Source organism: Leptidea sinapis, chromosome 36 (assembly GCF_905404315.1).
Source record: "Leptidea sinapis chromosome 36, ilLepSina1.1, whole genome shotgun sequence".
NCBI lineage: Eukaryota > Metazoa > Arthropoda > Insecta > Lepidoptera > Pieridae > Leptidea > Leptidea sinapis.
The window spans coordinates 302,873-328,412 of record NC_066300.1 but is presented as its reverse complement, the minus strand read 5'-3'; the positions used below and the strand labels follow the sequence as shown (position 1 = coordinate 328,412).

At 32.7% G+C, this 25,540-nt stretch overlaps 1 protein-coding gene and 1 non-coding gene across 2 annotated transcripts; one reads left to right on the top strand and one right to left on the bottom strand.

The window, feature by feature from the left end:
* Positions 1-9,872: 9,872 nt before the first annotated feature.
* Positions 9,873-9,944, bottom strand: Trnae-uuc (transfer RNA glutamic acid (anticodon UUC)). Its single transcript has one exon. It is a non-coding gene; the product is annotated as a tRNA-Glu (tRNA).
* A 262-nt stretch (positions 9,945-10,206) lies between these two features.
* Positions 10,207-25,106, top strand: LOC126975518 (coatomer subunit epsilon). Its single transcript, XM_050823456.1, has 7 exons — positions 10,207-10,361; positions 10,690-10,881; positions 12,108-12,199; positions 16,952-17,117; positions 17,827-17,938; positions 19,706-19,821; positions 24,934-25,106. The coding sequence occupies exons 1-7, from the start codon at positions 10,260-10,262 to the stop codon at positions 25,060-25,062; spliced, it is 909 nt and encodes a 302-aa protein (XP_050679413.1). The 5' UTR covers positions 10,207-10,259; the 3' UTR covers positions 25,063-25,106.
* The last annotated feature ends 434 nt before the right edge of the window (positions 25,107-25,540 follow it).

The window sequence follows — 25,540 nt, the reverse complement described above, 5'->3', positions numbered from 1 at the left end:
CGCATATTTAGACAAATTATTAGTTAGTGTACTTCAGATTTACTAAATAAAAAAAAACATTTTACCAAAAAAACAACCGACTTCAAAAACACTGATTCAAAATAAGAGATATAATTTATGCACTAAAAAGTAAAAAAATAATTGCGTATTTTTATACAATCTAATTATTTAATATAATGGTATGTTTGTGACTACATATATAATTATAGGTGAGATGTGCTTGATTCACACACGCGACGTGAGGAGGCGAGAGGCGAAAGCGAGGCCGTGACAAGAGGACGTTGATTCCAAAAATAACAATAATTGTAACTAGAATTATATTAATTAATTATCTAATATATAAAATTCTCGTTTCGCGGTGTTTGTAGTTAAACTCCTCCGAAACGGCTTGAACGATTCTCATAAAATTTTGTGTGCATATTGGGTAGTTCTGAGAATCGAACAACATCTAGCTCTTTTTCATCCAATTTAAGGGTAGTCCACCCCTAAATTTTTTGTTTGACATTTTATTTTTATTTTATTATGATTCGGCATTAAAAATACGTAATACTTCATATTTTCTCCAATCTACGACCAGCACCTATTTTTTATCACCATTTTAATATTATTTTGTTCCATCCACAGATACGCAATAGACTTGCAAGATGGCAATCGAATATATTAGTGTAGTACGATAAATTTTATGTACGATATATTTGGTAGGTCTGAGAATCGGTCGTCATCTTTTTTTTATACCCTAAAAATTTTAATTATTTACACACGATTTTTTTAATTATAATAACAAAAAAAAACACTATTATTTTCAAGATGTGATCGAATAATCCACTAGAATACCAAATGTATGTAGATTTTATATTTGTTATTCATACTTTATATTTATGTATAAAAAGTCGTAGATAAAGTAACTTTCAATTTATACAATACTGAAGCTATTACCAATTTCTGCTTATTGTATTGGTGTTGTCTCACCTTGAAACTGGCAATGGTAATAATTCCTCTGAAATATCTTTGTTCAATAATTAAAATTGAATGAATTTGGAAAATTATAAGTAAGCCTGTCAAAGTAACCTAAAATGAAGTGTAAGCCATGAAAGTAAATTTCCAAATGAAAATGTATAATATAATTAATATCAGCGTGAGAATGTCCCGTGTGTTCGTTCCCGTGTGGTCACCCTCTGTCTCAAGTTCAGGGTACACAGTACACACACACAATAACTACGCAGGTACTGATTTTTTCTGGCCCCTCTGAGAACATCTGCTTATAAAGTCCCGGATAGCAGATGTAAGCCAAGCCATTGTACTCAGTAGAGCATTTTTTTTGCACTTTATGAAAATTGAACGGATGTAAAGACGTACGGGGAATCAATCTTAATGTATCACAAAACAGTTTCCGTAATTTCTTTAGTTTTTGTTTCGCTTTTTTGGTGATAGGAAATCAGGTTCCGGCGTGGGATGAGACTGTATCGGTCGGTGTGAACAAGTTGTTATAAAAAGTATAATTGGGGATAAGTTCTCATGCATTTAGACCTATTTAGTAAATGGGTACAATATTGGGTACAGATACTTAACATGTACAGATTAATCAAATAATAATGAACTGGTATTTAAAATTATTTTTGAATTTAATTGTAAAATTCCGGAGTTAAACCTTTAGAAATTCGAGATTATTATTTTATGGATTTTTTGCTGGCTTGCATTTTCTTGACCATCGTCAAAGTTTAAAGTTTCTGTGAAAAAATTATTAAATACTTACATTAATTTTAAATAATATACATATTAATTAAATATAGTGTAATATGAAAACACTATTCAATTATCTTGCGTTCTTTAAAAGCTATATGTATGATGATGGGCGACTGAATATTATTTCGCTTATATTATGCCATTCAAAGCTGGCGTCTCCAGAACGAACCTATGAAATGAAATGAAATTTTATTCGCAAGAAACATTGTACTTAAGATGTTAACATAATATTATTGATAATCCAATATGTTTCGTCAATTGACATGCAAAATATGTTATAAAATTGTCTAAACACTACTGTTATACCGAAACATGCAACTTATAAAATTAAAAATTAAAGATATTATATTATAATACGTAAGTAATAATAATATTAATAATCCATTTAGTACCTATGTATCATGTTAACAAATTCAATGACATAAAGGTAAATAATTTACATATATTATTATCAAACTAATTAATTATACTATAATTAACTAGTAAATTATAGACTAATTAATAATACCTAGTAATTCATTTTGTATTGAAAACTTCATTTAGACTATAGAAGCACTTATTTATTAACCACTAATGCAGTCTTCATTTAAAAACTTTGAAAGATAAATCTTTCAATGAATTAGGCAAATTATTATAAATTTTCAAAGTCATGCTGTAACAATTTCTACTAAAAGATGCAGTTCTACAGAACGGAATTATGAGTCTATTTGGATACCTTGTGTTTAAAACCTTCTGACTTTTTTTTGTAAAGAAATCAGATATATGTTTTTGAACAAATAGGCTTATCTCATAAATGTATAGACATGGCAGCGATAGAATTTTAAATTTTTTAAAAAGAGGTCGACAAGAATCTAGGGAGCCAGCTCCACAAACCACCCTGATACACCTCTTCTGTCCAATAAATAAATGACCTATGCTCACCGAGTTGATACCCTTAGAGCTCAACAATAGGATGTTAACTTTATATAATAGTATAAATAAAGTTCTCGACATTGATATAGTAGGTGATAGTTTTCCTAAATTTTGAAGAGAAGCTAACTGACCACTTTCTATCACAATATAGTGACGAAATAGTTTAGTATCTTTTTAGTATTTTTATATCATTTTATTCTTACTTGGGCTCTTTTATGATTTATTTTATTTTATTTTAAGTTAGCTCTAATTGTATGTTATTTGTTCATTGTAATAGACCCAGCTTGTTGACTGTTACAGCTTGATGGATCTTATAATATCTTGTCCCCTTTTTCGTTTTTCTGCTTCGAACTAGTATCTCTTTAATAATATGTACCACATTTTGTTTAGTTTAATAATAATTAATTGTAACCTGTTGATTGTCTTTGAATAAATAAATAAAACACTCATTTTTTATTTTTTTAAGTATTTTACTTATGTTTGTGTTACTTGAAGTAATAAAACATCTTCTATAAAATGATGAGAGTGTAACTTTTCCGATGCTCGTACAGCATCACAATTTAACGACACCATGCAGCTTTAGTATAGTGATTTATTAAGATTAATTTAGCAAATGACAATGTTAACACACAATAATAAGCAACTACGATAACCATGGTGTATTACGGAGTTGTGTTGTTAAAATAGTTTTATCAAATTACGTGCATACGGACACACACTTTTTCCTATCGATATATTTACTACCCTTTATAAATCGTTACAAAAAAGTTAGCTGTGAACAAGAAATTTTGAAAGGATCGATTGAAAGAAACTCTGTAAAAGTATGAGAAAATATTCCAAGCCCTCGTGAAAGCCTCCGAGCTGTCGTGAGGGACCGCAGCCCTTAGAGTTCAATAACCTTTGTGCTAATTTCCCCGCGGTTTTCCAGTACCCGACGATCGGTAAACAAGAGGTTCGCAATATAAGGAAATATTATATATTTTAATGTACTGTTTTGTTACTTTGATTGATATATTTAACGGAATTACGAATATGAATACAACCAATTTATTTGTCTGGGCTGCCATTAGCTCAGTTGTGGACTCAGTTAGACAAAGTTAAATGAAATCATTTAGATCATTATATTACTATTATATCACTGAGTGGATGTGTGTCCACAATCCGTATTACACGTAGGTAAGCCCCAACTGTACAATAAACCATCATATACAGTGTTCAAAGGATGATACGACCTGGGTATCTTAAAAGATGCTCATACCTATATACCTCCCGTGATCCTTTTGGTGTAACAATATCAGCGGATCCCATCAGATATGCTACGGACTCTGTGATCTCAAAATCGATAAAAATGTGATATACTTTTAATAAAATGGTATAAATAAATACATTTAATGAGGTATAATAATTGTTTTATCTGATTTATAGCAACTACAGTGGGTAACTGTTGGAGTGCTAGTAAATGAAAATTTAAAAAAAGGCTGCGGTGATCACATACCACTAGGTGCCTGCCTACCTAAAGACCAACCGTTAAATAAGCTTGTCTGTCTGTCTGACTAGCCTTAATAACTTTTTGTATAATATAATCTACCAAATATCAGCAATAGAGCACGTTTAATTGTGTATTCGCGAGTAATTCTCCCCGAGTTTAAAAAAAAAAAAAAAAGGTAAGGAAGGTCTGCGTCAGCCCGGTGCGACGACAGCTGGCACTCGCCCGGCCCTGGGAACCCGGCCCTTCGACTCGGGGTCAACGACTACGATGCGAAATTTCATTCACACACGAAGATTTATTTGATACGCTTTTACTTCTTAAGGCATTTTGCGAAATAAGTTTAAAGTTTAAACAATAGACGGCATGATTGTACTAGCGACTGTTTAGTTAAAAGTATATAACATATATATTATATTATATACAATAATATGACAAATGATACAATCACTAGTTTCTTAATTGTATATAACTTAGAATTTTATGAAAACCGGGTTTTTAAAGTACTACTTTTTTCTGAAAAATTCAGAAGAATTCATTAAGTTTGAAAATTATGTCTCGCCAAAAGAAACTCTTAAACATAGAAACTGTTTAAGCTTATAACGACATATGTATAGCTGACCCGACAGACGTTGTTCTGTTCATAATAAAAAAAAACCTTGGAATTTCGTAAAATTCTTAGCTGACCTCTACTCGGTGAAAAGAATATTCCTACCAAATTTCAAGTCCTTAGCTCTTATGGTTCCAGAGATATCGTGATGAGTGACTTTATACGTGGAAATGTCTTTTATATATATAGATAATTTGTTAACCTTTAGTGGAAATAGAATGACGTCGGTTCTGCTATAAATATTTTCTTTGTTTTTTAAGTAACAGTTACTTCTCTCCGTCAAATGCACGTGTTGAAAATTTTCAGAATATCATATTAACTAGCTGTGCTCTGTGATTTACATTTTTAGGGTTCCAATTTTTTTTTTATGTGGGCTGTTGGCCATTGAGTTCATTGCTCATCCACGCTATAAGTAGGTATTAGTACAGCACCTCACAGGCTATGAAGCTAATAATTTCCTTGAGAGAGGAGGCTTTAACAAACCTCGTTCACAGTTCATGGCCCACCACACTCACTAATTTGACTTGGTGTTTCAAACTTTTCGCGACATCATCTACAACTGGAAGACAGTCAGTCACTGAACCAGGTATAATCGTATATATATATCTTTGCGCCTATTTTCCATGATAACGCCACGGCAAACCCTGCGGTTCAATTTCAAGCCAACTTTTTCAAGAAAACACTTTCGAAAGGGTTAAAATGTGTGTATTTTTTTGTGTACACGCGTTTTAATCCTTTAAATAGTATTTTATTATCCTAAATGTGTAAAACTCGCGCTACTAAAAGAAAATTCTTGATAATTTTGAAGTTCTTTATTAATTTATTATTATTATTTTATAATATGGCCATTTAAGTCAAATATCTACGAAGTGCACTTGAATACGTTTCACCGGTTTGGAATCCCCAGTATAATGTACATATTGAAAGATTAGAGCGTATTCAACGTAATTTCACTCGCTTTCTAGCTTTTAAAGACAAAACATGCCCTTATCGTACAGACTATAAAACAAGACTGGACCATTTCAATATGAAATCGCTGAAGATAAGACGAAAAATAACTGATGTGTCAACTTTACATAAAATTATACATGGTAGAATCATATCCCCAGAATGTCTTATAAATGTAAATCTTACAGTTCCTAGAAATAGACCAAGATTCCCTATCAAAAATATTTTCTGCCCAACAATCTGCAGAACTAATATAGGTAAAAACGCCCCCTTAAACAGAATTATGAGCTCTTATAAAGACATCACTGCAAAAAATTGTAATATAGATATTTTACAAATGGCTAATATCAATAAATTTAAAACCGACTGCATTAATAAATTATTAAGTTCTTAGTTATGTAAGTTAAATAATAGAATAAATTATTGTATTGTGGTATCGTTTTATTTTATAAATCTCTTTTTTCTAATAGAAATGTATTTGAGTCATTTTTTATCATCATTTTTGTTTAACTGTTCATTTCTTTAATTTTATTATGTTTAATTGTTCAACTTTTGTTATTCTTTTCGCACTATTGTAAATGTTGTTTACACCTGCAAAGAAATGTCGTATTGTACATACTATCCCTTGCGTACTTGTTAAATTTTATTTGTATAATGATGTGTTGTTGGTGTAACTATCTTAATAAATAAATAAATATCCCAAATTCAACCAAATATCCAATATATAAACCCAAATTCCAACGATTAACTTTTATGCGCCTGAAATATATTCATAGCAATGTGTATATTGTACTGTTTAATTGCCTTTTTAATAGATAATATTAAAAGTGCTTATCAAACTTAGTATTGCAGTAACAGGCAGAGTTACTACCTACATCACATAGATTCTAGCCGGCACGCACCACCTCACTCACGTCAATTTCTGTATAATATTTCATCTAACGTAACTGGTTTGTTAGTGAACTGGAATGAAACAAGCACTGAATAATACCCGGACAATACTTTAGTGAAAACCACATCCAAAACGGTAGAGCTTTTTCTGAGATAATCTTGCACAAACAACCGGACAAAATGGCAAACATTCTAAAAACTTTTTTTTTTCTTCAAATTTATATTCTCTACAACCTTTCGATTTTATTATATGTATCGACTTTAAAGTACTTATAGTATGGACAAAGATTGAGCTTAGTTAAGTTAGTGTCTCTTTTAAAGTAAGACACTTTCTTAGAACAATGATAATTGTTATAGTAATTACTAGCACTGTTAACACATTATAAGCTGTTAATAACCACACCAACGAAAATCCCTTTTATTTCTTTGTCTACGAAAACTTGTAAAAGTATTAATGGGCTAGAGGAAATGAGATAAGATAAGAAATACTACGAATGACTCGGTCGTCGAAGAAAAAGCAAATTATAAGTAAAAAGAGCATCAACAACAAGAAAGCATGTATTACTCAAGGTTTGATCCGAGTGGTAAAGGTTTGATCCATGGGGAAGTGGAAAATGGAAGTTGGTACTTTGCCTACCCTCTCGGACACCAGTGTGGTTGCATGTATACACAATAAACTCAGACTTCTAAAATCAAATGCTTAAGTTTGTGAGATAAAAAAAAGGATTTTTGTAACATTGTGATACGGACGTACCGGTGTCGAAGACCAAAATAAGGCATGTTCTTGATATGAGCTCTGACCAAAATATATTATATAGTATGGTGGACTTATACTTAACTTGCACCTCCTAAATGTATTTTTAAGTTTTTTTTACCTTACCTACTTGTGCCTAATAAACATGGATACGTTTTCCCTAAATATACTTTTATATTGTACTTTACGTTGCAAAATGAAAGTTTGATATTTATCCGTAAGTAAAGAAAGAGATTCATACCGACAATGGTAGTACCTACATGGCAACAGCGCAGAATACATTTTCAAAAACACAAGTACCTATACTTAATTATTATATTCTTTTGATTGCATTGCTCTTAAGCTCATCTCTGTTGTAAGAATCTCCAAGATGTCGTTCTAAGAATCAAGGCAGTATAATAAGTAAAATAACAATTGCATCTCAGCTTGCAGCAATGAACGTAGGTCTTCTACCTGCTTCTTATCTGTTATTTACTTTGTTGTAAGCCGAGGTGGCTTTCCTTTACAATTGTGAATATGAATCTTTTGTACACTTCTGCTACCTGAGTACACCTTTAGTAGAATTATATTCAAAATAACATTTACTTGTTAACTCGCTTTCGAATTAAACTGATTGTGGATGTTTCTTTTTTGCAACGAAAGCATTATTATTAGGAATTGGTGCATTTCATTGAACTCAATTATACCCATGTTATGTTTAATTGTATGCAGAAGCTCTGTATCTACTTTATGCCGTAGCACGTGCACCTAAGATCCAGCAATGAATAGAAGGCATGTATAAATCTTTTACCTAATTCTAAGACCCATATAACTCATATACCTAACTCTTAAACTTGTCTGGTTCTGCGCGGGCCACCTAAAACTGTATAGTATTTTATTATGCTGTAGGCTAAGAACCTATATATGTTATGTATAGTGACAATATCACTCCATATGGTACCTAAATAAATATATTTCTATAGTAAAAAAGCGCGTACACCTTCCTTAAAGGCCGGCAACGCTGGTGTTGCAAGAAATTGTGGGCGGCGGTGATCACTTAACAACAGGTCACTCATACGCTCGTTTGTACTCCTATTCCATAATATATTATTCTTAAGACTTCAATTTATTTTGTAAGCATAGGGCTTACCGACATTTTGAAATAGACTAACGAAAAGGATTCACAAGTTTTATTTTGAACTGCCCACAAACAATAATCACACAGAGCATTCAACAAAGGCACCACGCAGTCTGAAAGAAAGACATTTTATTGATATTCACATTTTCCTCTCATCCAATTTGTTCCGTGCTTGTGCTCTGACATGCTTCAATTAACAACTTTGTAATAAGAGGAATCGTGGATCACATAGCCCCAGTTATTAATGATTGATGAATTTTTATACTTTTCAATACCGTACAAGTACAGATTATGGCATAATATAAACAATTTCATATACCTATGTATTAAGTTTATGGGTATTAGAGGATATCGTATCATTCAGTATATGTTTCCAGTAGGTACAACGCCCAACAATTAAGTAGGTTTTTTTCAAGCAACTGATTACTGAATCCATAGTTTCTAAGTACCTACCTATTCGAAGTTTGGAATAAGGATTGATAATGATAATTAACGAGAACAGTGTACATATTATAATGATGAAATAAATAAATATGAAGAAAGAAGGATATATATTTGCAACAAACACAGTATTTACAATTATTAATTTACAAAACCACCAAAGCGCTGATCTTCTAGATAAACCAACAAATGACGCCATACACGGATGCTTTATGTAGCGAATGACTTTTACATGATTAACATACCTAATATTCAATTTGTAAGTAGAAAATGGACCAATTTTGAGTATGGCAAAGAATATATTATTATAATAGTATAAGTAATGGTTCAATACTTACATCATGGAAGCTAGAAAAATAATATGTCCTACCTACGTCTATAGATATACCTACATAATATTATTTTTTTATTGAAATAGTACTTACTAATGACCGTAACTAAATTGCACTGGTGTCTTCAACATTTTATCAACTCTATGGTGATCAAAAATATTTTATTTTTAGGTACATAATTTTAAAACCATGTCAATAACGCTGTCTTTGTATTGGTAAAGTATTGGTGATGGAATATTATTCCAGCATTTCGTTACAGCATATCTGTCACACAAACCTACAATCAATATTGTTTTAAAAAAATACTTGCTGTGTGTTCTACAAACAATAGGTACCTAATTAATCCAAAAACGTAGTTTGTAGAAGTTTTGTCTATTTGGCTGTATGTACTACGTCTGGTAACAACGCAAGAACTTCTCAATTGGTATCTCTGAACTTAACATGAATATCATCAAGTGGTCGGGACATGATGTAAGTGACATGATTATTACGCTAGATGCAGGCATAGTATTGTTTCTACTTTAAATCGTCCACGCGGACGACGGCGGGGGCAGCTGCTAGTAACATTTAAAGGAAGAAAAATGACTATAACATGAATAGAAGTAAATACATAATTTGTAATTTAAAAAAAAAGATTATTCCCGTACCGGGAATCGAACCCGAGCCTCCTGGGTGAAAGCCAGGTATCCTAGCCACTAGACCATACGGGATGTGTTTGGATGTGTGAAATACCAGTTTTGTTTATGTTGTATTGAATTATATTGTGTGAAAATTATTTTATATATTATAGTATTGATTCGTGCATTAAAGGTAATAGGATCAATAAATAATTTTCTAAAAAATAGGTAGAATCCAAAATGTTTAGGTCGTTTAATTTAATCAAACTTTAGTTGACATTGTCAGAAATAATGGCGTATGTATCTCGGTAGTTTGTATTCTGAGGCAAATTGTCATACGAATTATAAACGTCAAAATCAAAATATTGTCAAAAGTCAATATTAAAATGTAAATATTTAATTGTCAAAATGGCACGTCAGCAGCAAGATGTTGATGAGCTCTTTGATGTGAAAAATGCATTTTATGTTGGTAATTATCAACAAGCAATAAATGAAGCTCAAAATGCAAACGTAAGTATTGAACTGGTGTAAAATTCATCTATTACATATCTATTTTTTCCTGTTATCTTGCATTTCAAATGTCCCGATGACGTGTTGCTTTTGATTGTATTTTCTAGCTGTTTATTTTGTCAATATTATCATCTCATTTCTGGTAATATTTATATAAATTTAAAGTTGAAATATATTATTCATTAAATGATTAATGAAAATAAATCCATTTCAATTATTAAGTCCACAATAAGAATAGAATTAGTAAAATCTCTGAACGTATAATAATTAGTTTACATACTTCTAGATAAGGTTACTTATTATCAATTGTTAATTTTGTACATTTCAGGCCTCCCACCCCCAAGTGGCTCTACAAAGAGACACATTTATGTACCGCTCTTATATAGCTCAAGGAAATTATCGAATTGTGTTGCAAGAGTTAAAAACTGCTGATCCACTTTTACAACCACTGAAGTCATTGGTTGATTATTTATCTCCAGGAGCTAATAAACCTCAAATTGTAGCAGATATTGATGCTCGGGTGAGTTTGGTGTTTATTTAACTAATTAATAAAATGAACCAATAAATTGGTATAATATGATGGCACCACTTTATGCATAGAATAATCTACGGTTGTGCAGCACATTTTAATTTTTGGCATCAAACATCTCCAAGATTACAAAAGTATCTCCTTAGCTTGTTTTAGATAAAAGATAGTATAATGAACTTTTTATTGCTTCATAATATAACATCTAATGTCATTATAATGTAATGTTATAATAATAAGTTATGTATCAACTACTTTACTGCAATTATTGATAATCTCTATAATCCTAAAAATCATGTTTATAATTTAGAGTAATGCAAATGATATTTTGATAGTATTTACAGACTAATTTCTCTTTTTCAAATTTTATTTTGTACTAATTGTTATATATTTTGAATCTGATTACATAATACAATAAGCTGCATTGTAAAACATTTTTTCAACTTAGGTTACATACATGAAATAAAAACCCAATTCTGACAGAGACAGTAAACACAATATGACTAAGAAGAAAAGTGTGCTTAAATTGTCTTTAAGCACACCATCTTTTACCATTCTGCTATTAGACTGTGAATGATATATATCTATATATATGTGTATTGAATGTCATTGACATAATCTTAGAGTGTAATGTTTAATACAAATAATGAACATTAATGTTCATTATTGGCTTAATCACATTGGAAGTTAACTCCACCCAATAAGAATATGTTCAAGCCATTCTCAATCTTATTGCTATAAATGCTGTTTTATTGAGTTTGCTGTATAATGGGATTAAAAGGCTCCACAATCTGGATTACTTAAGGCTAATTATTAAGTCTGTATGAAAGATATCCGACTCCTGATTGGTTTCAATATCTCATTCTTCATATGTTTTGTCTGTTTAGCAATAGTATTTAATTATGATGTAATAATTGCAAGAAAATATAAATTTTATAGTATCACTACCAACAAAACAGTATTAAGATATGACTTTCTAATGATGAGATGATTTATATCTTGTTTTGTCTCATACATATCAATATAATAATAAATGTCTGAAAAATAAATGGGCATTGTATATTTTTTATTCCAAGATTTTTTTATCTCAAACACACAATCCATCTTACAAAGTCTATAATAATATCAGAGGTGAGATTTAAATAATATAAAGTTTTAAATACATAGAATGGTTGAGTCATGAGTTTCACACTAATCTCATGAATTTTTATTTATTGCAGGTTGCGAAGGGTACTGAACTGTCAAATGAAATATTTTTGATTGTTGCTGCAACTATTTACTACCATGAGGGCAACTATGAAGCTGCTTTAAAGTATGTAGAACTCACTCACTCACTCACTCACTCACTCACTCCCTCACTCACTCACTCACTCACTCACTCACTCACTCACTCACTCACTCACTCACTCACTCACTCACTCACTCACTCACTCACTCACTCACTCACTCACTCACTCACTCACTCACTCACTCACTCACTCACTCACTCACTCACTCACTCACTCACTCACTCACTCACTCACTCACTCACTCACTCACTCACTCACTCACTCACTCACTCACTCGCTCGCTCGCTCGCTCGCTCGCTCAATACATTCGAAATTTAATGTCCTGTTCATACTTCTGCAGCTGTCATCATTTTTACTTGTTGTCAAAAAGTAAAATTAACTTTATTCAATTAGGCTGAAACTCAACAGCTAATTTATTTATATATATATATATATATATATATATATATATATATATATATAAATAAATTAGTTTATAAGGTGCTGCATCCAATATATGAGTTGTGTTTAAATAATAAACTTAATAATATGGTTTGAAAATAGAGGAGATATGAACAAATGTGACCTTATCAAATATGTTGAGACACTATGTTCACTAAATATTAATAAAACTGTAATATTTACATTCCCGTACAGCAAAAGCCTACCACAAGCTGAAAACGAACTTAGATATATTTTAAATTTAACATTACATACTATTCTAAATAATAATAAACTAATTCACTTGATTGACACCAACAATTATGTAAAAATTATTTATATTTGAGAAAAGGTAGTTATGACCTCTCAGACTTTTATAAACGTCAAGTAGCTGTGTCACTGTCTTACTACTTTAGTATAACAGCCAGGAATTTGGCTAACCAGAAAATGCACACTATTTGTTCTGAAGAGATTTGTGACAATCTCACATTGGAAGCTATCCCAAGTAATTTAAATTAGTTTATAAGACAACAGAGGATGTCTCTAGCATTAATAAGCTACAAAATAAATTATTTAAGACAATGGAATTATCCTCTAGCAACATCAAAACAAATAACAATTTATGTAATATTAGAAGTAGCAAAGAAAGAGGAATAATAACTTTAGTACATCAAAACATTCAGTGTTTAAGAGGCAAAGATTTAGAAGTAGAATTATTTTTGAACAGCAATGATATTGATATTTTATGTATTACTGAACATTGGCTAAGAGATTATGAGCAAATGTTTAATTTTAGCAATCACATAGTTGGAAGCTCGTTTGGTAGAACCAACTTTATTCATGGTGGTTCCTTGATTATAGTCAACAAACAATTTCAGTGCAAAAATCGTAAAGATATCGAAGCATTATCTTTTGAGCGTGTAGTGGAAATATCTGCAATAGAGATAAAAATAATAATAATTGTATGTGTATATAGACCGCCGCTGGCAAATTTTGAAATATTTGAAAAAACTATGGAAGATGTGTTATCGAAACTATCTCAATCGAAAAAGAAATTAGTTGTATGTGGCGACTTTAATGTTAATATTATAAATAACAGCTGCTTAAGTGTGCGATTGCTGAATCTGTTCAAATCATTTAATCTCTCTCATTTGTTTGTGGAGCCTACTAGAATATCTGCGACTAGCGCTACGTGTATTGACAATATATTCACTGACATTATTCCAATAAACAAATGTATTATTAGTAAATTAGACTCAGACCATTTTGGTCAACTACTAAAAATTAAAGACATCAGATCTATTCAAAATCTATTCTGAAAAAGTTAAATGTACTCCTGTAACAAATTATCGTTTAAATCAATTGAAAAATTGCCTCAGTTTCAATTCTCTATTTCTACCTCAACTAAACTTAGATGCCAATGCAATGTACAACATATTTTTTGAATCATTCACTAAACTGTTTAACTCTATTTTCATTTCAAAATCATTTATTCCAAAAAATACTTTATCTTTTAATGACTGGGCTTCCGTCGATTTACACAAACATTGTATAACTAATATGAAGAGAGGCGATTTAATACAAGTGCAAAATTTAAAAATTATGTAAGGTTTTATTCTAAAGAATTCAAGAACGATTGTAAATTAGCTAAGTCTCACAACATAAGTTTAAAGATTAAAAATAGCAATGACAAAATAAAAACAACTTGGAAAATTATAAATGAGGATATCGGTAAAACTAATAAGAGAAATAATGAATTCAAATTAAAGATTGGTAACAGAAACATAAAAACAGATTCTGAAATTGCAGATACATTTGAAAAGTTTTTTACTGATATACCGGTCTCTACAACAAAATATCTAAATTCCTCACCTATATCTGCAATGAAACTGCTACAGAAAATCGTATCTTTATGTAATACAAACTTTAAATTTAAGCATGTTGATCGCATAGAGTTTATTAAAACGTTTAGACTAATTAGCGTTAAGAAAACTAAAGATCTCTGGGGAATCTCTGTTAACGTAGTGAAATCTGTATAATAAATTGTAGCCAAAGACTTAGCTTTTATTTTCAATAAGTGTAATTAAGATTGCGGTATATTTCCAAACCAAATGAAACAGAGCAAGATCACTCCTCTATTTAAGTCGGGAGATAAAGCTGACCCCACCAATTTTAGACCCATATCAGTACCACCAACCTTTAGCAAGATTTTCGAAAAAATTATGTTAACGCAATTAATTAACCATTTTTACAATAATAACCTCATGCATAATAAACAATATGGTTTTACTCAAGGTCTTTCAACCACAGATGCTAGTATCGAGTTAATAAGAAATATTTTGGATGCTTGGGAGGATTCATGTGATGCGTTAGGAGTGTTTTGTGATTTATCCAAGGCATTCGACTGCGTTCATCATGAAACCTTACTTCAAAAATTTCACCACTATGGTGTTAGGGATGTTTCACTAGATTTAATAAAATCATACTTGTGTAATAGGATTCAAAGAGTAGACGTTAATGGAAAAAGATCAACTGGCTCTATCATATCGATGGGTGTACCGCAGGGCTCAATTTTGGTCCTTTTTTGTTCCTGGTTTACGTCAATGATTTACCATACCTAATTCAAAATAAACATGATATTATACTGTTTGCTGACGATAGATCTTTGTTATTTAAAATAAAACGCCAGCAAAAAACTTTCTGTCAGGTTGACGACGACATTGCTGAAGTAGTAAATTGGTTTAATGTTAATAACTTACTTTTAAACGAAAGGAAAATAAAATGTGTAAGGTTTACACTTCCAAATATAAAGCACCAACCAACACCTATAAAAATTAATAATGAAAAACTTGATGTAGTAGAAACGACAACATTCCTAGGCATTACATTAGACTTTAAGCTACAATGGGGTGCTCACATAAAAAACTTATGTAATCGACTTAGCTCTGCAGTATTTCCGATAAAAAAAATTAGGCAGGTGACAGATGTTGAAACGGCTAGACTTGTATATTTCAGCTACTTTCATAGTGTCATGTCTTACGGAATTATATTGTGGGGTAGGGCTGCAGATATTGAAAACATATTTGTGCTGCAGAAAAGAGCAATTTGAGCAGTCTATAAAATGCGTTTAAGGGATTCATTGAGAGAAAAGTTTAGTGAAATAAATATTATGACAGTACACTGCCAGTACATATACGAGAACCTCCTATACGCCCATAAAAATATTAGCCAATTTAAAAAGAATAGTGATGTACACAGTGTCAATACTCGAAACAAACATAAACTCGCAATTCCATCTACTAGGCTCCGTAAAATTGCTAAATCTTTTAAAGTGGATTGTGTTGTATTTTATAATAAACTCCCAAATGAAATTAAAATGTTACCTATTAAAAAATTTAAATGTATCGTAAAAAATAAATTAACATCTAAGGCCTATAATAGGGTGAAAGATTATTTGAATGATAAAGATAGTTGGAATTAATGTTAATGAATATTGTTATACTCATTTGAATGCTCTTGTAACTTTTGTACTTCATCCTGACTTGCACTAAATAACTTATAAAGTTTTACAGTGAATAAAGATTTTTTGACTTTGACTTTGAATATAGATTATTTCATAAAACTTAATAAAAACCTAACTGTATAAATATAAATTATCGTATATTGGATGCATCAATCTTTAGAGCTTGAATTCATTGATTGTGTAGGATGCTTCATGAACTACTATTGTCACAATTAGTAACTGCATCAAACAAATACAATGAATTATTAACTATAACAGGTCGACATGGCACCACAGTCAGCACCCGTTCACGAGTTTCTCTTCGCACATATTTGACCCGGCACACGACGCCGCCGCCGCAAGCACTGCCCAATAGCTAAGAGATTATGAGCAAATGTTTAATTTTAGCAATCACATAGTTGGAAGCTCGTTTAGTAGAACCAACTTTATTCATGGTGGTTCCTTGATTATAGTCAACAAACAATTTCAGTGCAAAAATCGTAAAGATATCGAAGCATTATCTTTTGAGCGTGTAGTGGAAATATCTGCAATAGAGATAAAAATAATAATAATTGTATGTGTATATAGACCGCCGCTGGCAAATTTTGAAATATTTGAAAAAACTATGGAAGATGTGTTATCGAAACTATCTCAATCGAAAAAGAAATTAGTTGTATGTGGCGACTTTAATGTTAATATTATAAATAACTGCTGCTTTACTCTACTTTTGCACTACAATTAGTGAGCACAACCGTGTTTTAGCATACACATGATGCCTACAAAATGTAGCAACATGTCCACACAAAATCAGTAATGATTAAAAGTTCATAATTTTATGTTTAACATGTTACAGAATATTGCAAGGAGCTGAACAATTGGAACTGCGAACATTTACACTGCAATGCCTTTTGGCTATGAACAGGCCTGACTTAGCTAAGAAGCAGTTGAAACTGTTGCAAGACATTGAAGACGACGGCACATTGACTCAACTGGCCCAGGCTTGGCTTAACCTAGCTCAGGTGTGGTGGTCTAGGTGTTCATTGCCAGCGATATATACTATTATTAAATTTAATATAATAATATATAAACTATCTGTGTATACAGATATTAAAACAGAGACTGTTCAATTTCCTTATGATTGTTCTCAACAAAAGCAGTTTTAAGAATCAGTGAGAGTGTAACAATTGTATTGATGATTCAATTGTAGTGTCAATTGTTATCACTTACCGTTACGTGAATGTCATGCAATTCTCGTCACTTTTCCTCATAAATGTAGTTAAATATATTACTTTTACTACTAATTAAGACTCCATCTCTTGATAACTCTATTTTTGCTGGCATTTAGTCTTAGTCAAATAGTTATTGTACGTCTGTGGTTGGCACAGGCAATAGCTGACCTTGACCTTTCGTGTGTATCACAAGTGACTGCGACCACATTTCTCTTATGTATACCACCATTGCCCGCTATATCTAAACAAGACCTAAGAAATTTTTAAATTACAGGTTTGCATAAAAAATGGCCCATTATTAAGTGTTTATTATAACGTTAACAGTCACTAATTGATTGACAACTATCCTCTTATAATTCTCATTACAGTTCTCCCTAAGAATTATGGACACTTCTCCCATTATTCTTATTTTTGTTGGTCTTGGACAATATATAGACACTTGCACTACATTTAGTTCATATTCATATGTGTTAGATTAAAAAAAAACAACTGTTGCCAGGGTGGTCCCGGAGTGCAAGATGCCCACTACAGTATAATGGAATTGTCAGAACGGCTGGGTTCGCTGGGAGCTGGCCCGGCTGCTGTAGGGGCTGCGGCGGCTGCCTCCAGAGGTATGGCGTCATCACACCATGTTACGAAACGATGTCAGACATCGCATCTGTATGTCTGAACTCGATAAGATTAGAAAAAAGTGTGTGCGAGCTCTGACGCACGACTGGAGTTTACTCTTCAAGAACGATTGTCTTTGAACAGGTACTAAACAAAATCAAGTCCAATGGAATCGGTTACAGACATACAGCAGAAGCTAATAAAAGCGTATTAATTAAAAAAAATTAATTAAAAATAGATATTAAAAAAATAAAATAACTTCATAGTTATAATTGATCAGCGCCATCTATCGAAAACCGTTATGTTGTCGTATTACTCGATATATTCAGTGTTCGGTTTGGAAATACGAAATAGTTTATGAAAGTAGCACAAGATGAAGTTTAATCTAGTATTATATGTTTTTAATTGTAACTTAGAACCACAGACACTCCGTCTGTGGTTCAACGCCATCTAATAAAGTCTAGGAAACTGACTTTCATTGACAACAACACTTCTTATTGCAAAATAAATTAATTTTCAAAAGTAACGCTAGGTAAAGGAAAATACAATGCTAATTGTTGCCTTATTTGTGAGCGGACAAAGTCTGTTTTTATTTAAATGAGAAAAGCGTTACTATCAAATTTTGATGAGCATGATTACTCTCCATATTTTTCTCATACCGGACCTTATATGAAAATCGATTCTTAAGGAGTAAACTCCAATAAACTCCAAAAACTATGAAGATAATAATAAATACTTTATTTTAATTTGTTTACTCTCACTGCAAATAACTTACTATGTTTATTATATAATACTAGTTTATTATTTACATAGTTTTATTGTTAATTTTAATTGAATCAAAAACAGTTTAGAATCGGCCGGCCTCTGGCCGTGAAACTAGTTAAAAGTGTATTTTCAGGGTCAGTGATTCCTCGACAAATGACTCATAAGAAAATATTAATGTTATCTGCCTCAATAAACAGATTGTACGTCGCAGGTACCTGTATTACACTGCGTCGTGTTGATCTAGAAGCACACGGCAAGGAAGCTCATTCCACCGTTTCATTGTACTTTAAAGGAAGTCTTTTGAAAATTTCACTGTGAAGGAACACCACAAAAATTCTTTGGAGCACTCCCCATTATAAACACAAGTGATGTCTCTATGCAAGGTTGAGAGTTTCCTCGACAATTCAAGCATAAGCTCTATGATACTCCTTTTCCGACATTGTGACTCCAACCAGTGACCAAGACTTGTGCTGTCACACTGTCACTATGTACATATTTAAACAAACTACTTTTTTATTATTATACACAGCTACTTCAACGTATATAAGTAAATAATAATATTACTTAAATACTTCGAAGTAGCTGTGTATTTTATATATATATATATATATATATAATTTTACATTTGACAAAAAGTTTACTTTAGCCAACTTGTTGTTATCAGATGCATACAAGTTGCCATGAAGCAGTACTCTGCAAGTAATATTGTGTTTCACTTTGAAGGGCACCGCAGCTAGTGACATTAGTAAGATAGTGAGACTCAACATCTTTTGTCTCTCAGTAACGAGAGCACCATATCAGCTGTATTTATTGCTTGTCTTGTCAAAAAAAACTTAAGTGTATAGTATGCTTATTATTGTAATGATAGATCCAGTTCCTGGAAAATGTGAGTGAGAAACATCTCTGCTTACATTTCGTCCCAGGGGTGTATACCCCTAGGCGTGAATTTGAAATAGTTATAAAATGCAGTTAATGTTTGAGGTAAATTTATTGGTTTCGTGCAGGCATGTGGGAAGAAGCTGAGCAGATGTTGACAGAAGCCCAGGCCCGCGCGCCGCAGCAGCCGGAGCTGTTGTTGGGGCTCGCTGTCACCGCGGGACACGGCGGGAAACCACCAGAGGTAACCAGCGACGATTGTGGCTAGTAACTAGCATTGTACAACTATAGTGAGGCCAACGAGACGATATAAATAATGTAAACAAAGTTTCAGGGGTTCAAAACATTTTTACCAATATCTTTGAATATTTGAAAGAATGTTTCAAATATGTAGACAAGCTGAATGTGAAAGTATTAACAATAACAGCAACAGTCAACAAGAAAACTAACAGTAACGGATTAATAATAACAAAAAACGAAGTAGAAACGGAAACGAAAAATTACGTATCACTTCGAACGCAATCCAAACAGGAATGAACTTGTTCACAACATCGCGGACCTAATGTTGATAACTGCGGTAGTGACTGCTTCCCTGTAACACAGACGGACATCGTCGACCAACTGACGACATTACTGCGAGTGATACACGGATGTAATCATTAACGGGTATTATCCTTATCTTATATCACAGAGTAGGCAGGGATACTTACGTATTAACACAGAGACAGCCCCAGACTACGAATGAAGCTACCGTAACGAACATTGCAACACGCGACACTGGTGAGCAGCGGGAACTAACACACATCAATTTTACTAAGTTCCTTCATGCCAGTGGGGTTCAGGCGCCTATTTCTGCCGTGAAGCACATTACACAGTAATGTATAAACATTACTTGTTTCGGTATGAAGGGCGTTGTAGCTAGTGAAATTACTGGGCAAATGGGACTTAACATCATATGTCTCAAAGTGACGAGTAAAGTTGTAGTGCTGCTCAGAATTTTTGGGTTTTTTCAAGAATTCTGAGCGGCACTGCATTGTAATGGACAGGGCGTATCAATTACCATCAGCTGAATGTCCTGCTCATGTCGTCGCTTATTTTCATAAAAAAAAAAAAACGAATTGAAGGATAGCAGGTGTACCTGGGGCTGATCTTATAAAATGCGGATATATATTGGCTACCAAGATTATAAATTGTCTTCGTGCTCATAAAGAAACACCATTTTTTTTTAAATTCATCATTTTGTATGTGTGTAAAATTTTATACAACAACAAGCTAACAACCAAGCCTACATAAAATCCGAGAAAGATAACAGACATAATAATATATTGTTTAATAGTGCCACTGCAATCACCAGACAATAACGAATACATAAAAGAATATTTGGGGCTTTTAAAATTGCTTGAATATCAACGTAAAGTAAACTGAACTGAATAATCTGAAATCATGATAACACTTTCTTCACATATTGAGCGTAGTTTCTTGTTTTTGGAAACAGAAAGTGAATATTTTTACAAGTTATAGTATGTCAAACAAAAGTTTTCATTTATGGTTAACAATTAATTTTATGATGATTTTATTGTTAGGGTGGGTTGCGGGTGTCAGTCTTAGTGTTGAATAGAATACTTTTTTAAATATCAAAACGCAAATAATTATAATTGAATTTTTAAATGATATGTCAAATGACTATGTTTTAATTTCGTTGCGTCACGTTTTAACAAATAATCAGTACTATATATACACACCGGCACAATTAGCGGAACAGAAAAAAAAGTGAGACTATGAGATAATAACGCATATATTTGACGAAAATGTAATTAGACACAAAATAACAAATTGATTAACATCTTTTAACAACGACTTTGAAAAGTCTTCGTTATTTTTATTGAAAAATAAAGAAATTTGAAATAAGTGTAATTTTTAGATGATTATGAACCATCACATAAAATAAAAAAAAAGTAAGCATTAAATGATTTAACAATAAAATTAAAGCAAAATTAATAACGAGTGTTTCCCCCTCTTGCTCTGATTACGGTTTCCATTCGTCTGGGCATGCTACCGATTATGTTATCGATGATTTCTTGAGGCAACCGCTCCCACTCCTCAAGTAATGCGTTTCCAAGTTCATTCAGATTGTTGGGGGGTGGCATTCTGGATTTAACTCTTCTTTTTAGCAAGTCCCAGACATGCTCTATCGGATTCATATCGGGGGAATTTGCTGGCCACTGCATCACCGGTATACCTACGTGGCTCAGATATGCCTGTACCGATTGTGCACTATGAGCACGAGCATTTTCTTGCATTAGAATAAAGTCGTCACCAATAAATGGGGCAAATGGTACAACATGTTCTTCTAAAATGTCTCTGATGTATCGATCTGCTGTCATGGTCCCTCCTGTGACTATCACTAACTCCGTGCGAGCTCCCAAACATATTCCTCCCCAAACCATAATCGAGCCGCCACCATAAGCCACTGTGTGTTCAAAATTAGACTGTATGTGGCGTTCTCCTTTGCGTCTCCATATTCGCTGTCTCCCATCGATCTGTTTTAAAAGAACTCTGCACTCATCAGTAAAGAGAACCTGCTGCCATTCGTTCAAATCCCAATGACGATGTTCTCGCGCATAGCTTAATCGGTTTACGCGGTGACGTCTCTCAAGTTTTGGGCCTTTGGCAGGTATATACGACCCTAAACCAACTTCTTCAAATCTCCTGCGAACTGTACGCTCACTTACTCGTACTCCTCGAACGTCTTCCAGTTCATTTCGAGCTTGTACAGCCGTTAATCGCGTATTCCTACGAACTCCAAGTTGTAAAAAACTGTCATCTCGCCCCGATGTACATCTTTTTCTACCTTGACCCCTCCTCCTCACAAGAGAATTAGACGATCTGTACCGCTGGATGCTGCGATGAATCGTTGATACTGGTCGACGAAGCCTTGAGGCAATCGATCTGTAGGTATGGCCATTTCTTCTCATTTCATCAGCCCTAATGATTTCCAGTGATGTTAAGTCAGGCATAATAAAGAGCTTTTAATAAACAAAATTGCCTATAGAATAACAAATTTATAAAAAACCATTAAGTGCAATTTTTCAAAAAAATTACAATAACGTAGTTATTACTCGAACAATTTGACAAAACGTATTGTTCGGGAAAATAAAACAAATGAATGAAAAAAGTGTATGTCATCTAATTTTCTATTTTCAAATTTGACAATAAATTAAAAAAATATCATAACTGGCCAGTTCCTCAAGTAAAAGATTTTAAAATCCTGCTTTTTTTGTGTTCCGCTAATTGTGCCGGTGTGTATATAAATATACAACACTAATATATAGTTCCATCACAATATGTAAGTTTCTGTAATATAGCCTGCAGCAAAGTTCACGGAAATTGGGGTAAAATAAATAATAACAAAAATGTCAATTTCACACAATAATAAAAAAACGTAATGGGTCCAATAAGGAGGAACCAAAATACAGTTACAATTTCACGCGTTTTAATCTTATATAAAGTCTTTTATTTAAACAAATTAAACTAAACAAAATCAAGAACTAGAATATATTAGTTCCCAAGTACAACGATATGCAAACTGTAAAGTCTTTAACACAACAACTAAGCAAATATTGGGATAGCATTGACCAATGATACGTCATATCGTAGTTGTTCATTTCTTTTGATGAAATTGAAATGATATATAATTTTAATAATGAATGTATTGAGTCTACAAAAGAAAACAAAACAATCGCTAGTTCTAGCAACAAGAACTAGCTTGCTTTGTTGAATGTTAAAACTACGTACCAACTACGTACATGCCGGAGGTGAAATTAAGGCCCTTGTCAAGTAGGAAATTCAAAAAAAATAAAGTCGACGCGATAATATAATATATAAGTCGGGATACCGGTAATGAGGGCCAAGAGCGCATGTTATTCTGATATTCACTAATCGAATAGCATCTGTATACTAAGACTGACCATAAATACTGTTACAATTAAAAATAAACAAAATATTACATTTGAATTTGGAATCTGTAATTTTTATATGATTGTTCATTGAGTTTTCTCATTTTGGCGCCAATATATTGTACAATATTTTGCGTTATTAAAATGGAGTGGGGTGATAATAAAATCACAAAATAGATATGGATCCAAATGAAATTTTTAAATCTCGTAAGTCGTTAGTATTAGTAAAATGTCTGTGTTATTAATAGGGCTATTAATAGGTACAATGAGACATCCTCTATTTATGACAGAAATAGATCTGCCCGTCCACGTAGTATTCGATTTCTTAACTGATAATTTATAAAAGAATAGGGTGGTAAAACAATTACTTATGCGCTACGCAACCCTAGATAATTTTTATTAACGTATGAGAAAATTGAGCAACATTTTAACAAACAAATTGACCGTATTTATGCCTAAAAGCTCTAAGTAAGCTTCCCAATTAGTCGACAGAGTGCAACATGGGCATTATCCGTCTTCAGTGGTAGTTTGGGGGATATTAGGGATGAAGGAGTCATACTTTTGTGAAAAAGGTATCAAAATATCGGCACAAGTCTGTCAAGATACCATTATTCAGAAAGTAGTGAAGCCCCTTAACAACACCATGTTCAATAACCAAGAATTGTCCTTCCAGCAAGACACGACGCCGGGTCATAAACCTCGGTCTTCGCAGTCTTGGTTGGAAACGAACATTTCGGACTCCATCAGAGCTGAAGACTGGCCGTTCGTCTAGTCTCGATCTTAATCCAACGCCATAGTAATTTGGAGTGCCCAAAACCCGTACGATTGACAGTGAAAAATTTTTTCCCCCTGGAAAGAGTGCGTGCGTCTATTGATAACTGTGTCAGTATTTATGGCAAGATTAGGTAAAAATTGAAATATACATGCTTTCATAGTAATAATTTGAGATATTCATTCCGAAAGACTAAGAAGAATCCATTGACCTTGAAGTTCGAGATCGCTTGTGTATGATATAAAATGTAACTGCTATATTTGGACAAAATATCTTCTGAAATATATTTTACGATAGTTTTCCAAGTAAACATATTACAAAAATATAAATGAATAATAAAACACTGACTATTATTACTTTATGTTTGAATTATTTATGTGACGAACTTTATTACGAGCATATAATTGATGTTCGTCAAAAATCGTAAGTATATTTGTGTTTTGTTGAGATGAGTTAAGCAATGAGTCTCTACATTCCATACGAGTGTCTCCATAATCTTGGAAAATCTTTTTCACCGGCACGAGTGGTACATCATGTCTTAACATGACGTCCAGCAATAAAAATCAATACTGTGAGGCTTTAATGTCGTATTAAATGTCGTTGGCTATAGTTTTTTATATTATTGCAGGTGTCATCCCGATACCTGGCGCAACTGCTGGACACCCATCCCGACCACCCGTTCACCAAGGAGTACCACGCTAAGATGAACGAGCTGAACCGTCTGGCGGCGCAATACCAGGCCAGCGTCGCTTCTTAACTCTATTTAACTGAAATATATTCCACTTGCATAATTATATCCTATTGAATGAGTTTTTATTTATTTTCATTATAATATTCTGACGTCTATTTACGTGATACTTATTAGAATATCAAAAATAATAAAATAAAAAACCTACCCTAAGAATGAGTGTAATACTGATTATACTGCATCAGTTACACGTCAAAATATAAGTTTATGTCATCATAATATGACAATAAGACCTAAATTAAGAGAATAATCCCACCCCCAGCGGTTCAAGTTTTTTATATTTTGTCGATACACCCGCTAGTCTGATAATACTCCCTTCGATCAAAGCGATTCTCAAGCGGTCCTTTGGAAGGTAAGAATATTTTTTATATAAGAGGAGGACAATGGATACCTTTACGGGTCACCTGATGTTAAGTGATTACCGCAGCCCATACTCTCTTGTAACACCAGAGGAATCACAGGAGTGTTGCCGATCGCGTGGATCCAG